The sequence below is a fragment of the Dasypus novemcinctus genome, chromosome 18 (assembly GCF_030445035.2).
Source record: "Dasypus novemcinctus isolate mDasNov1 chromosome 18, mDasNov1.1.hap2, whole genome shotgun sequence".
NCBI lineage: Eukaryota > Metazoa > Chordata > Mammalia > Cingulata > Dasypodidae > Dasypus > Dasypus novemcinctus.
In genome coordinates this window covers 60,889,527-60,905,456 of record NC_080690.1, presented here as the reverse complement: position 1 = coordinate 60,905,456, position 15,930 = coordinate 60,889,527, and the positions used below count along the sequence as shown (strand labels likewise).

Below are 15,930 nucleotides of genomic sequence, written 5' to 3'. Positions count from 1 at the left end.
AAAGAAGCAGAGAGACACCAAATGTCCTTAGGGTCAAGAAGAGAGAAGAAGCAGAGAAAATCAGAGGCAGAGGGAGGAAACCAAGAGACAGAAACCGAGACAGAAATGCCAGGTGGAAAGGAGAGAAGGAGAAATCACAGACCTAGAAAAGGAGAGAGGAACATCAGGAAGAAAAGGAGGGGACAGAGAAAATGTGTCACAGGAAGACAGGAAGACCCCAGTGGATCATTCTTGGCTGCACATTAAAATTATTGAGGTGCTTTAAAAAAAAATTCCCAGGCTTTACCTCGACCAGTTAAATCAGAATCTCAGGGATGGGCCTGAACATTGTACTTATAAAAAGTCCTAAAAAAAAAAAGGCTCCTCAGGTATCTCTAATGTGCAGCCAGGGCTGAAAACTGCTGGCTCAGGAGACAGGCTTGGAGGGAGGGATAAGAAAGACATGGCCTAATCTTGAAAGGATCCCCAAGCAGGGAGAAGTTAGTAGGAAGCTGAGCTGGGGACAGAGAGAAACAGATTTGGCAATAAAGTATCAAGGAGGCAGGTGTCAGTCAGAGAGATGGAGCGAGGAAAGCGGGGTAGAGAGGAGAGCAGGTCAAGGGGATCGCCCGGGGCAAGCGGGCACTCAGGCTTCTCTCTCACTCCTCAGGACTGGCTGTGGGGTTGGGACTGGGAGCGCTAGCTGAGGTGGTCAAGAAGTCTCTTCCAGGAGGACATTTACCATCAGGTGAGTGAGCCACACTGCCTGGCTTTGCTGTGTGACCTGGGGCAAGTATCTTCACCTCTCTGAGCCCCATTTTCCTCATCTGGAAAATGGGGGTGATGATAATATACCCACCTCTTAGGATCATTGTTTAGTGCACAGAACAGTACTAAGCCACTTTCAGGACCTTGATTAATAGAAGTATAGATCATCAGAGAAAAAGTTCATTAGACTTGAGTCCCTAACTCTGAGTTGGAGAAGAAAGCTGAAAATAAGACTGCCAGTGGGGGTTTGTTATAACAGAGGGAATTAGGTGTATAGAGAGAAGAATTTGTGGGGAAGCTTCCCTAAGAAAGTTAATGTCTTGAAACAAAAGCAGGAGTGGATTATGGATCTTCTAGATTAAAAAGAGACTAAAGAGGGAAGTGACTGTGGCTCAATCAGTTGGGCTCCCATCTACCATATGGGAGGCCCTGGGTTCGTGTCCCAGGGCCTCCTTGTGAAGGCAGCCTCACATGCATGCTGCGGAGAGTCGCCAGCCCACAAGTGCCACGGAGTGCCACCCGGCCCGCAAGTGCCTCGGAGAGCTGACCCAGCAAGGTGACGCAACAAAAAATGAGACAAGAGAAAAAAAATGCAAAAGAACGTGCAGCGAATGGACACAGAGAGCAGACAGCAAGCAAGCTGCAAGGGGAGGGGGGAATAAATACATAAAAATAATTTTAAAAAATACAGACACAGAAGAATACAGCAAATGGACACAGAAAGCACAGTAAACAAACAAACAAACAAAAAGCTACAAGTGGGAGGGGATAAAAAAAAAAGAGACTAAAGAGATGTGAACTGACAGATGGATGCATGAATCTTGATTGGTTCTCTGCTGGGGAAAAAAAGAGTTCTAAAGACTTGGGGGCACAACTGGGGAAATTTGAGTATGGACAGGATGGTAGGTGATGTTAGAGAACTAGGATAAGGTGTATTAATGGTACTGTGATTATGTAGGGCAGAGATTCTTAACCTTTTTTGTTCCATTGACCCTTTTCCCAGTCAGGTAAAAACCACAGACCCCTTACTAAGTCCACGCTGTACTGTGTATTATTTAATAACTATATCACACCTGCACCAACATGTCCCCACAAGAATAATGTTTTTTTGAATTTCCCTTCAAGCTCATGGACCCCTTGTTAAGAATCCCTGATGTAGGGGAATGTCCCTGTTTGTAGCAGAAAAAAGTCCTGTGACTTTTAGGTTTTGGGGTGAAGTGCAACTACATTCAAGTAGGTCAGCAAGAAAGAATACTACTAAATGTGTAACTATAAACACACACACAGGTAAAGCAGATAAGGAAGCTATTACGAAGTTGAATAAGCTGGAGGGTGTGAGAGTGTTCCTGCAACATGCTGGCAACTTTTTTGTCTGTTTGGATTTTTTTTTTCCTAAAGAGACGGCTGAAGGTGGGGGGAGGATTAGGTTTTAGAATGAGGCAAACTTGAACCTTCACCCTGCCCTGCCACTTCCTTGCTGTGTGACCCAGGGCCAGGCACTGCACTTCTCTGAGTCTCTTGCTTCCTTACCTTGAAAATTAAGGTATTAGGGTGGTTGGGAAGATTCAGCCAAAGAATCCATGAGGACACTTAGAATTCTGCTCAGCCAAAGTTGAGCACTCAATAGAGAGTTTAATAAATTCTTTGCCAAGTAAATAAAAGCTTAATAAGTTTTTTATTGAGAAAGATTTGTGTACAGAAACCTGCACATATCATAAGTGTATAGCTTGATGCATTCTCACAAAACAGATATATCTCTGTACCCAGAGCAGAAACCCTGGAAGAGCAGTCATTAGACATTTTGGTCTCAGGATTCTTACACACCCTGAAATTGATGAATGGATAAACAAAATGTGGCACATTCATATAATGGAATATTATTTGGCCATAAAAAAGATGCATGCTATAACATGGGTGAACCTTGAAGACATTACATTGAATGACAGAAACTAGACAAGGCCACGTACTCTATGATTTCATTTATATGAAACATTCAGAATAGGCAAATCTATGGAGACAGAGGTGGATTAGTGGTTGCTAGGGCTGGGGGACTTCGGGTGAATGGAGGGTGACTGCTGATGGATACTAGATTTTTTTGGAGGGGTGATGTAAATGTTCTATAATTGGTTGTGGGGAGCAGATATAACCCAGTGGTTGAGTGCCTACCTCCCATGTACAAGGTCCTAGGTTCAATTCCTGCTACCGCCCTAAAAAAAATTGTAGTCATGACTGCACAACTCTGAATGTGCTAAAACCCACTAAGTGGGTTTTAACTTTAAGTGGTTGAATTCTATGGTATGTGAGTTTTATTTCAATAATGCAGTTAAAAATATATTGAGGGAGGGAAACAGATATGGCTTAAGCAATTGGGCACCTGCCTACTACATGGGAGGTCCCGGGGTCAGTTGCTGGTGCCTCCTAAAGAAGACAAGAAAAACAGCTGACACATTGGGCTGGCACAGTGAGCTGACGCAACAAGATGATGCAATGAGATGATGTAATGAAGAGACACAACAAGGAAATACAATGAGAGACATCAAGCAGGGAGCAGAGGTGGGTCAAGCAATTAGGTACCCCCTCTCCCACAGGGGATGTTCCTGAGTTTGGTTCCCAGTGCCTCCTGAAAAAAAAAAAGAAGATAAGCACAACAAACAGACACAGAGAGCAGACAGCGAGCACAAACAACAGTGGGGCAGGGAGGTGGGAATAACTAAAATGCTTAAAATATGTATATATTAAAGAACACAAAGAAAAACAAAATATATATATATATATAGGGAAGCGGCTATGGCTCAAGCAGTTACGCTGCTGTTTACCATGTGGAGGACCCCCAGGTTCGATCCCCTGGACCTCCTGGTAAAAAGAAAAAAAAGAAAAAAGGCATTCCAGACCTGTGTGGAGAGGCACAGGCCCCCACGTGATGAAGCAACACACCAAAAAGACAATGACACACCAGATAGAAAAAAATATCTATGTATGTGTGTGTGTGTGTGTGTTTGTGTGTGTGTGTGAATTGAGGGGAGCAGGTGTAACTCTGGTTGTGTCTACTTTGCATGTACAAGGCCTCGGGTTTAATCCCTACCTCCTACCAAAAAAATATTTATATATAGAGGACCCTAACCAGCTGGTTTATATGAGTGATATTTATCAATATTTAACTCTGAGATTAAAACTGGAAACACGAGAACATGTACACTCTCCACCAACCATCAGAGCAGTGAAATCATCACACATCAGGAAGCCTCAGGAAACTCTCATGGGAGCATGAGGTAAAAAGCCAGTAACATTTTAATATTTTTATGAAAATAGTTTTGATCTCATAGACCTCCCTGAAGGTTCTTGAGGACCCCCCAGGACTCACTTTGAGAATCGTGGCTCTGGAAATTCTTCAGAATCCCCCCAGGTGCCCCCTTCTAGTTGTCCCCCACCAAGGGCAACATTCACTTGACTTCTGACGCCCTAGAGTAGTTTTGCTTGTTGTTGCTCCTTCTATAAATGAAATGAGAGTGTATTCTCTGGCGTGCCTGGCTTCTTTCGCTCAGCATCGTGTTGGTGAGACAAATGCACGTTCTCGTGAATGGTTGTAGCATCCTTCTGTCCTCTAGTCTTCTACCTGGGTTTGTTGAGCTTTCCAGTTGTTTCCAGTTGGGGACTGTTAGAAGAGTGCTGCTGTGAACACCCTTGTAGTATCTGTTGGTGGACACACTGATCCAGTTCTCTTGGGTATGTACCTAGAAGAGGAGTCACCTTGGGTTTCCGTATGTGTATCTTCAGCAGAAACGTCCCACCCTTTTCCCCAGGACTTGTGCCCTAACAAACTCAGCAGCCGGCTACAGGAGGGCAGGATGCTCTGCGTCTCTGCCCATGCTTGGTAGTGTCCCTTTCCTTTTAGCGCTCCAGCAGGTGTGCAGTGGTATTCTGATGGTTTCTTTTTGGATGGTAGTACTAATCGTTATTCTCTCCTCCCTAGATGGCCAGTCCCAGCCGGTCTCCAACCCTTTCCTGTCGGAGGCCAATGCTGAGCGGATTGTGCAGACCTTGTGTACTGTTCGGGGAGCCGCCCTCAAGATTGGCCAAATGCTCAGCATCCAGGGTACAGCACGACCCTCGCCCCTGGCCCCTGACCCTGCTTCCACCCGCCCCCCCAAGCCCCGACCTCAGATGTTCACCGAGAGGCCCCTCCTGCCTCCTCCCTCACTGCTTCCCTTGTCCCGCTATCTCCCAAGACAGCAGCTTCATTAGCCCCCAGGTGCAGCGAATCTTTGAGCGAGTCCGCCAGAGCGCCGACTTCATGCCTCGCTGGCAGATGGCGGTGAGTGCTCGGTGGGGGGGTGCTGGCGAGGGGTCAGGCTCCATCACCCCGACTCTCTTAGCTTCATTGCTCTACTTGCTGAGCGACTCTGAGCCTCAGTTTCCCCATCTGTAAAATGGGAAATAGCAAAGCCCACACCCCACAGCATAGTGCTGATGATTAAATGAGGGGAAGGTGCAGGGCACACAGTGCTGTGCCTGGCACAGATTCAGGGCTCTCTCAGGGCTGTCCAAAGGGCGGCAAAGCCCGAGGCTGAGGGCCAGGTGGCGTGGGTTCGGCCCCAGCTCTGACCTCACCATCTCTGTGATCTTGGGCCCTCAGCTCGGCCTCAGCTCCCTCACTGTGAAACGGGGATCGTGAAGGCAGCACCCGCATCACGGGTTCCCATCACTCAGGATGCCCAGAGCACGTCGGACAGCCCCTGACACACCGAGGGTGACACGCACTGGGGTCATTGGGGTTATGACCGCTTTTTTTAATTAAGGAAGATCTTGCCAGGAAATGGGTTGGCACAGAGCCTGGTACCAAGTCAGTGCCTTAGACGTGAGCAGACCTAGTAACTGAATAAGGGTATAGAGTCCAGAACCCAGCTGCCTGCCTTCTTTTTTTTTTTTAAGATTTATTTATTTCTCTCCCCCCACATTGTCTGCTCCCTGTGTCCATTCGCTGTGTGTTCTTCTGTGTCCGCTTGTATTCTCATCAGGTGGCACTGGGGATCGGTGTCCCTTTTTGTTGTGTCATCTTGCTGTGTCAGCTCTCCGTGTGTGTGGCCCCACTCCTGGGCAGGCTGCAGTTTCACATGGGGCGGCCCTCCTTTCACAGGGGCCACTCCTTGCATGGGGGGCACCCTTACGTGGGGGCATCCCTGTGTGGATCGGCATTCCTGGTGCGTAGCAGCACTGCACATGGGTCAGCTCACCACACAAGCCAGGAGGCCCTGGGTGTCAAACCCTTGGACCTCCCATATGGTAGGCAGACGCTCTATCTGTTGAGCCACATCTGCTTCCCCTTGCCTGCCTTCTGATGGCTTCTGTTCACTTGCCGTGTGACCTTGGGCAATTATTGCCTCTCTCTAGGCCCCTCTAAACAGGAAGCAGCCCTCCATAACCTTGAGTTCTCTTCATCACATTAACTAGGAGTTAATAATACACTATAGCAGGAGAATAAAGGAATTCTACCAATCTTTTTTTTTTAAAGATTTATTTTTTATTTATTTCTCTCCCCTTCCCCTCCCCCAAGTTGTCTGCTCTCTGTGTCCATTCGCTGTGTGTTCTTTTGTGCCTGCTTGTATTCTTGTTAGCAGCACCCAGGATCTGTGTCTCATTTTGTTATGTCATCTTGCTGTGTCAGCTCTCCATGTGTGCGGCGCCATTTCTGGGCAGGCTGCACTTTTTTTGCACTGGGCGGCTCTCCTTACGGGGCACACTCCTTGTGCGTGGGGCTCTCCTATGCAGGGGACACCCCTGCATGGCACGGCACTCCTTGCGTGCATCAGCACTGAGCATGGGCCAGCTCATCACATGGGTCAGGAGGCCCTGGGTTTGAACCTTGGACCTCCCATGTGGTAGGCGGACGCCCTATCCATTGAGCCAGGTCTGCTTTCCAAGCTTAACTAAATAGTAGCAGGCCCCACAAGGGTCTATTCAGCCTGAAGAGCGTGGGCTTGGGAGCCACCTTCTGGGATATGCTGCCCAGTCTGCTATGGCCTCAGTTTTCTAACCTTTAAAGTGGGGTTAGCAGCAGAGAGCTTGGCCCAGGGCCTGGCATGTGGCATGTGTGCGCAGTGAGTGCCGTGCTTGTTGCCGAGTGAAACGCATGGCCCAGGGAAGGAGCCAAACTGCCCCGTCCACGATGGTGATGGTTGACCACTCCCCTCAGAGAGTTCTCGAAGAGGAGCTTGGCAAGGACTGGCAGACCAAGGTGGGCTTCTTGGAGGAGGTGCCCTTTGCCGCTGCCTCCATCGGGCAGGTGCACCAGGGTGTGCTGAGGGACGGGACTGAAGTGGCTGTGAAGATCCAGGTGAGGTGGGGGGGAACAGGTGGGGGTGGGTCCCATCATCCCAGGGGAGTGACTCTTTACCTCCCTCCCTGCCTCCTTCTTTCCTCTCTCCCGGCGGCTGCGAAGTACCCAGGCGTGGCCCAGAGCATCCGGAGTGACGTCCAGAACCTGCTGGCGGTGCTCAAGGCGAGCATGGCCCTGCCCGAGGGTGAGGCCCCTCCCCACCCAGCTGCTGCGGGAGAGGCGCCCCCGAGAGCAAGTGGGGCTGGGTGGGGAGAGCAGGCACCCCGGGCAGGGCATCGGAGCAAACGCTGGAGGCAAAAAGAAGGGACGCCACACAGGCCAGGGCAGGGAGAGACCCTGAGCATGTTGTAGGTGTCCACTTCTGTGTGAGGGTGTGTGTCTGTGTGAGCGAGAGACGTCAAGGCAAGGAGAGGCCCAGAGAGCATGGGTGTATGTAAAAAGAAGAAAAACTTAGAGATTCTGACAGCGACAGGGCCCAGATGGAAAATCAGAAACAGATGCACAGAGGGTGCGTAATGCGGCAAGTGGGATAGTAGATGTGGAAAAGAGCCACGGGAGCAGAAAGGGGGAGTAAGCGGGACAGCGTGTTTGTGCTAGAGCATGGGAGAGAGCGCCTGAAGAAGATGGACCAGCTGCAGGCGTGTGCGTGCATCTGCGTGTGTGCTTGCATGTGTGAGAGGGAGGGCGGGGATAGGGAGAGACGGCCCGGAGTGAGCTTCAGAGGCAGGTTCAGTGTGAGACAGAGAATATGAAGAAGTCAGACTAGCCGCATGTGTGACTAGGAAATGATGCCTGGGGACTGGGTGTCCTACGTGTGAAGGACACAGCAGACCCCAGGAGAGAGCCTCAGAAGAGCCTGCACTTACACAAGGGACACAGGGAAAATGTGATGCCCGTGGAGAGGCGCAGACGCTGGCAGAGACTGTGGTGTGCATTTGCCTGGAGGGCAGGAATAGCAAGAGACCAAGACAGACAGACGCACACACGATGGGCAGAGGAGACACCCATGAGTGGGAGCCCGCAGGAGGGGGCGGTTGGGGGGGTCGGGCCGGGGCCTCTCCATTGACATGGAGGCACCCCTCAGGGCTGTTTGCTGAGCAGAGCCTGCAGGCCTTGCAGCGGGAGCTGGCCTGGGAGTGTGACTACCGTCGTGAGGCGGCGTGTGCCCAGAACTTCAGGTGAGCTGAGCCCCCCGCAGCCCCCTCAGGGGCTACCCCCACCCCCATCCCAGCCTGCTTCCTTCCTTCCCTCCCAGGCTGAGTGGAAGAGGATGTCCCTGCAGCTTCTAGCAGCTGGAGCCCTGGGGTGGGCTGGCAGACTCTTCCCCTTCCTTTCATTGATTTGTCCATCATCATTTATGACTTCATGTATCCCCTGGTGTTCTCTGTGAGCTTGGGCAAGTCACTTCTTTCTCTGTCAGTTTCCTCACTGTCAGCTGTCAGCATTGCATCCACTGGACTGACAAAGACAAAGAAAGTTGGACAGTGTCAAGAGCTGGAAAGAGTAGGACTTCAGAGCACAGGAGGGGAAACTGGTATTAGCACTTTGGAACACAGTTTGGCATCATCAACAAAGTCTGGCTGTTCACATACTCTTCAACCCAATGATTACTCTTCTAGTTAAATACTCTAGGGACACTCCTGCCAGTATACCCCAACAGACTTCTAGAAGGCACAGGGTGGCATATTTTATAATAGCCCCAAACAGAAGCAACCCAAATCTTGATCCACAGCAGGGTGGTATGTTCGACAATGGACTATTATATAGCAATGAAAACGAACGTACAGCTACATAGAACAATGTGGGATCTGAGGCGATTCCCCCCCAATTCCTGAACGATATTGCCCAATACTTAGAATAAAAGACACATCCTTCCCTTAGCTCCTGCTCACCTCCCTGATCCCCCTTCCCCCCAGTCTACTACAGCTACCACCCACTGGTCCACAATGAGAGGCCTTGCTCTCTGTCCCCAACATCTTACATCGATATACTTCTCTCAATATAGAATTGGACTATCTGTTAGAGTGTGATCTCTGGGGGGACAGGCCCTAGGGCTGCCTCATCCCCCACTCTGCCCTCAGCATTGTCCGGCTCAGAGAGGTCATGGACATGGATTCTTTCCTGTTATTTACCAGTGTTCAGAGTAATAACTCTAAGGAGTGACCAATGAGTGGAATCACAGATTTTTATATCAGTGACAACTGGGGGAGGGGGGTGTGATTTAATAAACTGATGAAGGGAGTAATGCATATCAAGCCAAGTACTTTGGGCATACCCTGGGAGCAATCTGAGACCCTAGAAATGTTTCAGGTAGCCAAGTTGCAGTTGCAGTTGGGTCACCTGTAGCACCCAGTTGAGGGGCAGCCTGGAATAGGTGCTACAGAGATATTTGTTGAATGAGTGAATGAAATGTATGAGTGTCAGGCCAGTCAGGTATTGGCCATCACTCAGGGCAGACAGAGGTTGCCCAGAGACAGACAGAAGGAAACAGAATAAAGGAAAGGAAGGTGTAGGCTATTCATAGAGAGCTAGACCTTGAGCTGGGCCTCGAGCTGGGCCACAGGAGCCTAAAGCATGAAGCACTGTCCCCCCCACCCCCATCCAGGCAGCTGCTGGCAGATGATGCATTCTTCCGGGTGCCAGCTGTGATTGAGGAGCTGTGCACGACACGGGTGCTGGGCATGGAGCTGGCTGGAGGGGTCCCCCTGGACCAGTGCCAGGGCCTGAGCCAGGATATCCGGAACCAGGTACACAGGTCTGGGGGACAGCAGGGAGGGGCCAGAGATGGCTTGGTGGGAACCCATCTCACTTTATGTCTGTTACTCCCCCCACCCCAGATTTGCTTCCAGCTCTTGAGGCTGTGCCTGCGGGAGCTGTTTGAATTCCGATTCATGCAGACAGACCCCAACTGGGCAAACTTCCTGTACGATGCCTCCAGCCACCAGGTTGGTTCCTTGTGATATGTGTCAGGGTATGCTAGCTGCTGTAACAGATACTCCCTGATGTTTCAGTAGTGCAACACAATAGCAGTTTATTACCCATGCACAGGCTGGAGTGGCTCTCCTCCATGAGGTGATTCAGGGATCCAGGCTCCTTCACTCTTGTGCCATCCCATAGGGTCTTACAAGGCTCTGCTTCTAGTGAAAGGGGAAAGATCAGTTAAGAAGGTAAAACTACCCCCTTCCTAACTGCTCTGTCTAGAAGTGACATATTTCCTTTATGGTTCCATTGGTGAGAACTAGTCACTTGACCTGTCTAGATGCAGAGGGTCCTGGGAAATGGGGTCCTTGGCTGGGCAGTGGCTTCTTGCAGCAGTGTGACACTATAGAAGGGGGAGCAGAACATTTGGAAAAGAGCCATCATTACAACACTTGTCATTCATTTAGAAAACCCTAAGCACCTACTCTCAGCCTGTTGACAGTGATGACAAGATCTCCTGATTCCTCCCTTCTCACAGTTCCCGGTCCAGTGGGGGAAACAGACCTGGCATGAGACAATGCCGACCTAGGGTGATTAGGACTAGGATGTGAAAGCATGGGCCAGAGCGGTCAGTGAGGAAGGAAGCACAGGCACAGGGGTCGGGTCCCGGATGGGGAGGCAGAGGGGGCTGGAGAGCCTGGCATAACCTGGCCCAGCCTGAGGTAGGTAGGGATCAAGGAAGACTTCCTGAAGGAATTGCCATGAAAGCTGAGAAAGGAAAGGCAAGGTGGCAGCCAGTCAAAGGGCAGGGAGGAATGTCCTGTCAGAGGGCACAGGGCACCAGGCCTGGAGGGGAGAGTTTGGACGGGAAGGCTCAGCTTCACCAAGGTTGCCAAGTGGCTCTCCAAAGTGGTCTGGACCCATCTTGTCCCCATAGGGGCCTTTCTCAAACCCCAGCCTTCCACAGCTTCCCAGCACCCTCAGGGCCGTGTGGCCCCACTGAGCCTCAGCCCCCTGCCGTTCCCTTTCCCTCAGTGCACACACCACTCTGCACCCACTTCTAAGCTCATAACCCATGCAAGTGTCTTCTCTAACTCAGGGAGGTAACGTGAGTCCTGACATCAATATCTGGAGGTCCCAACAACTCTTTTTCTTTTAATGGACCAGAGTAGAAAATATTAGAGTGTCAGAGTTGGTAGAGAGTCATATCATTTCAGGACACTTTTAGTTAACTTCTGTGTGTGTGAATGTGTGTGTGTGTGTGTGTGTACTGGCATCCAATAGAAAATGTATTCCTCGCTGTGAGTTGTGGTCCACAGTTTGAACTGCACTATCCTGAGGAAACACGTGTCCACTGAGTGTATTTTTAATAGTCGAGACTAGGAACAGCCACAGCACCCATCAACTGGATAAATGCGCCGTGATGCATTCATGCACTGCGGTCCTTTCACAGCAGTGAAGATGAGGGAATGAGCTGCAACTCCACAGAGCACTGGGGACACCTCACAAAACCATGTTGGCCAAAAGGAACAGGTTGCAGGCAGGACAACTAGTGAATACCATTCACACAGTTTTAACACCTGCAAAATACGACTGTGTATTGTTGGTGGATGTGCACATGTGTTTAAAAATGGATAAACATACTCACCGGAAGGAGAGACCTGCTTTCAGGGAAGTAGGGACCTTGGGAGAGGAGGTGGGGACATGAGGGAGGCGGGACACAGGAGGTGCCACCTGGATTGGTAATATTGTATATTTTCAGCTGGGTAGTGGGATTTGTGGGTGTTCTTTTTACTTTTCTCTCTCTACATTTTAATTGTTGTCTGGACTTTTCTGCATGCCCAGAATATATTATGATAAAAACAATTAAGATTAAAAAAACAACAGCCTGAGCTGTCCAGCTGCTGTGCTGGGGTGGGTCAGAACACTAGAAACCAAGAGCCCCGTGAGCTGGGGGAGGATGGGGGCGACTCGCAGAAGAGAAGGCAGGGTTGTGGGGAGGGAGAGCTGGATCCTGGCTGCCGTCCAGCAGACAGTGGGGCAGGGCGTTGATGGGCTCCCAGCATCCCTTTCACCATCCCTTGTTCCCAGGTGACCCTGCTGGACTTCGGAGCAAGCCGGGAATTTGGAACCGAGTTCACAGACCATTACATCGAGGTGAGCCCCCTCTCCTGCCCCTCACTTCCGGTCGGAGCCTTTGAAGGGCCAAGGCCCACAACAGAGACTGAAGCAGGGCCGAGAAGGAGAAATACAGTACCTGGAGTAGAAGTAACAAATAACAGTGATGTCAGTAGCCAGCAAGGACCAAGCACTTACTGTTGTGTCAGGCTCCGCCTTAAGTGCTTTACGTACATTAAATGATGTAAGTCATGGAGCAAGCCCAGGGGGAAGGACCATCACTGGTCAACAGAAGGCATCTCGTCAGTGCCCCCCACCCCCACCCAAGCCCAGCCTTGCACCCAAAGACCTCCCAGGCACGGCTGGCTCCCTTCTTCCCGCCAGGGGGTGGTTCTGCTCCTCAGGAAGTGTGGCTGCACCCACATTGCCTCGTTCCTCCCATCCACCAGGGTGGCTTTGTCACAGAGGATACCATCTGATTAATTTGTCAAGATGGGACATTTCCGATCACTTCATCTTTGATTCAGACATCCTCTGACACCCCTTGGTCACGGCAGTGACTAAGCCCACCTAGATCCCTGCTTTCGCAGCACTCACAGTCTAATGGGGGGGACCAACAGCGATGACCCAGAGCAGTCAGGGCAGGGGTGAGGGAAGCCCAGGCGACTGGGGGAGCCCAGAAAAGGGGCTAATCCAGGCTTCTTGGAGGAGGGGGCATCTGAGTTGAGCCCTAAGGGAGGAGGCTAGGAGGTATTCCAGGCAGACAGCACGTGCAGAGGCCAAGAGGCAAGAAGGGATTCAGAGATTCTGGCAGTAGGTCCACAGCTGGGCACGGGTGGCTCTACTCTAACACACTCCAGGTGAGGCCAGGACAGCACACTTAGAGCAGTAGGCCCAAGAGGACCACAGAGAAATTCATGTGCTGACCGGGAGGGCAAATCACCTCGGGTTTTAAAGGCCGTGCTTGCAGATTGTACTGGATCCTCTCGCCCTAGAGAGCCAGGGAAACACTTGGGCAGGGAAGGAGCAATTTGAGCAAGGGAGGATAGTCAGAATTGGAGAGCTCATTCCAACTAAGGCCTGTCTTTAAGACTGGGGGCCCTTCGCCCAGGGAGACTGTGGGGAGGAGACATCTAGGGGACAGTTGGTAGACTTATGGGCTGGAGGTGGGGAGCAGGGGGGGGGAAGTGTTCGGGAAAGGGCCCAGGATTCTGGCCTGGGGACTGAGAGGTGGCAATGGTGGGGCAACCCCTGAGATGGGGACAGGAAGGAGGAGCTCAGGACTGATCCCTCTGCTACCCACCCCACCCCCGGGCCCTATGGAGCTCTCCCTGCCCGCCCTGGAATGAGGCACAAAGCCAAGGCCTCTCCAATAGGTTGGACACCCCACCCCCACCCCCGCCTGCTTAGCAAGACCCTTCTGCTGCCTCCCCAGGCTTTTTCAGTTAAAAAGCCCTGTCACACTGGCCCCTGAGGACCAGAGGCCCAACAGATGGCCAGACAGGCTTGGCCACAGGGAGCTGCGACCCAGCCTACCAGCAGGAGCCAGAATAGAGCTGCCACAGTTTTGGTCTGCGCTCCCTTCCCCTCACCCCCCTTCCCTCCACCCCAGCAAACAATAACCCAGCAGTTCAGGGTTTGGTTTGGGAATGCTGGTCTTGCCACACCCCTGGCGGCTTTCTCTTCTGGTAAGTTAGGCCCCTCATCTCACTTCTTCATAATAATAGTAGCTCACCATTTATGGTGTCTCAGTACATCCCTCCCTGATCCTCACAGCAGCCGCAAGAGGAAGAGCGTTCCTCCACCCCCCTTCACAGGTGAGCCCGAGGTCTGGCAGCTGCAGCGACGCCCACAGGCCTCAGCCAGCAGGTGGCAGAGCTGGGTCGGCCCCAGGCGGGCTGGCTCTGTACCGCAGCTCTCAAGGGCAGCCTCCCCAACCGCCTGTAGAGGTGCTTAGCGCCCGCAGGCTGAGGGGCTCATCCACGGCTCACAAAGGGCCTCCTGAGCACCCTGTGTCCCTGGGCCTAAACCCCAGGGATCCCTGCTGTCACAGGGCTCAAAGTCCAGCATGGGAGTTGGACATCAGCCAGGAAGGCTGAGAGATGGCAGGGGGGCAGGCAGCTCCAGGTCACAGTCACATCCTTGTCCCACTGAGGGTTTGGGCCCAGAAACAGCATTTGCCTTCCGCTGTGCCCTTTCATTGTGGTAGTTTCCATGTTCCCAGCCAGGTGGGCAGCACCCCTGCCCCTGTCCCACAAGCTCCCCAGCCTCGGGTAGTATGGAGGGAGATGCAGACAGGGCCTCGTGGGTGAGAGGGCTTCCTCTCCAGACCCCCTGAACTCCTGCGCAGCCTTGACCTCTGCCCACACCCATCTCCAGGTGGTGAAGGCTGCAGCCGATGGGAACAGAGATCGCGTCTTGCAGAAATCCCAGGACCTCAAGTTCCTCACAGGCTTTGAAACCAAGGTTGGGAGACACATAGGGAATAGGAGGCAATCTGTTTTGGGGTGGGGGAGAGGGCTACTTCTCTGTTGAGGGTCTCTGGGGAAGAAGTAAGGGAAAATGGGGTCTGCTTATCTCTATTAGGGAAAGTGGAGGCTGTATGTCTGCACTGAGGAAAGTTAGGGGGCTACTTATCTATACTGGGGGGTTCTTGGGAAAAATAGGGTTGCTTGACTCCTGGAGAACCCTGGGAAAATGGGCACCTCGTGTCTATTTTAGGAGTCCTGGGCTGCTAGTCAGCACTGGGGTTCTGGGGGAAGTAGGGGCTGCCTATCTGTTATAAAGTGGAGGACCAGTCTTTTGGAGGCACTGAGGGAGCGTGGGGGCTGCTTGTCTACTGGGGGCTCTGGCAGGAGGAGCCTCTTGTTTACACTTGAGGCTCTGGATGGATTTGGGGCTGGGGCTGTTTGTTTCTTGTGGGTTCCATGGCCCTCTGTCCATGCTGGTGCATCTGCTGTGACACTCTCCCCCCAGGCCTTCTCCGATGCCCACGTTGAGGCAGTGATGATCCTGGGGGAACCCTTCGCCACCCAGGGCCCCTACGACTTCGGCGCAGGGGGCACTGCCCGCCGCGTGCAGAGCCTCATCCCGGTACTGCTCCGGCACCGGCTGCGGCCCCCGCCTGAGGAGACCTACGCTCTGCACCGCAAGCTGGCGGGGGCGTTCCTGGCCTGCGCACGTCTTGGTGCCCACATCTCTTGCCGAGACCTCTTCCTGGACACCTACCAGCGCTACTGGGCCAGCCGCCGGCCTAGCCCCACTCCAGTGCCTCTGACCAGAGGGGACCTCAGGCCCTGAAGCCACCGCCCACGCCCCTTCACTAGAGCCACCACGCAGGGTTTCGTAGCCCTTCGCCCTCTGCTCCAGGCCTGAGCAGCCTCGCCTGGTCTCCCCAGTCTTGCCGAGCTTGGCCCTCTGAATTTCACGCTCCCATATCCCTCCCCTCCCCACTCCAAAGGGATCCTAAGCCAGGCAACCAATTAATTTATTTCAGCCTCCATTTGAGGGAGCCTTAAGGGCCCCGGCAAGCAGCCTGGAAATCCAGACTCCTAAAGGGGAGCTGGTCACCTCTGCCTCAGCCCCAGTCCTGGAGTCCTCATAGTGGGTGCCGCCCTCACCTTTGTCCCCCCCATTCCAGTGTCTGGTGGGGGGCGTCGGGGGTGGGGAAGTTTGGACCCCCAGTCCGAATAAAAGCGGCCCTCCCCTTCCCCCAGCTCTTTTCTCAGCCCTGGGGAGAGCGGGGGAGCTCGCGGGCAGCCTCCAGGTGCAGATGGCCGCCCCCGCCCCGCCGCGCCCCTCCCCTCCCGTCT

At 52.5% G+C, this 15,930-nt stretch overlaps 1 protein-coding gene across 9 annotated transcripts in view; it reads left to right on the top strand.

Moving 5' to 3' along the window:
• Positions 1–15,828, top strand: part of COQ8B (coenzyme Q8B) — a 24,056-nt gene extending 8,228 nt beyond the window's left edge. For all 9 annotated transcript variants that reach the window (XM_071209271.1, XM_004458980.5, XM_071209273.1 and 6 more), the window contains 11 exons: positions 650–727; positions 4,718–4,840; positions 4,974–5,059; positions 6,938–7,078; positions 7,184–7,265; positions 8,166–8,259; positions 9,687–9,828; positions 9,919–10,026; positions 12,092–12,157; positions 14,498–14,584; positions 15,095–15,828. In XM_071209271.1, coding sequence (XP_071065372.1) covers positions 650–727; positions 4,718–4,840; positions 4,974–5,059; positions 6,938–7,078; positions 7,184–7,265; positions 8,166–8,259; positions 9,687–9,828; positions 9,919–10,026; positions 12,092–12,157; positions 14,498–14,584; positions 15,095–15,418 — 1,331 coding nt within the window. In that variant the 3' untranslated portion in view covers positions 15,419–15,828. The remainder of the gene's footprint in view (positions 1–649; positions 728–4,717; positions 4,841–4,973; positions 5,060–6,937; positions 7,079–7,183; positions 7,266–8,165; positions 8,260–9,686; positions 9,829–9,918; positions 10,027–12,091; positions 12,158–14,497; positions 14,585–15,094) is intronic.
• Positions 15,829–15,930: the final 102 nt, after the last annotated feature.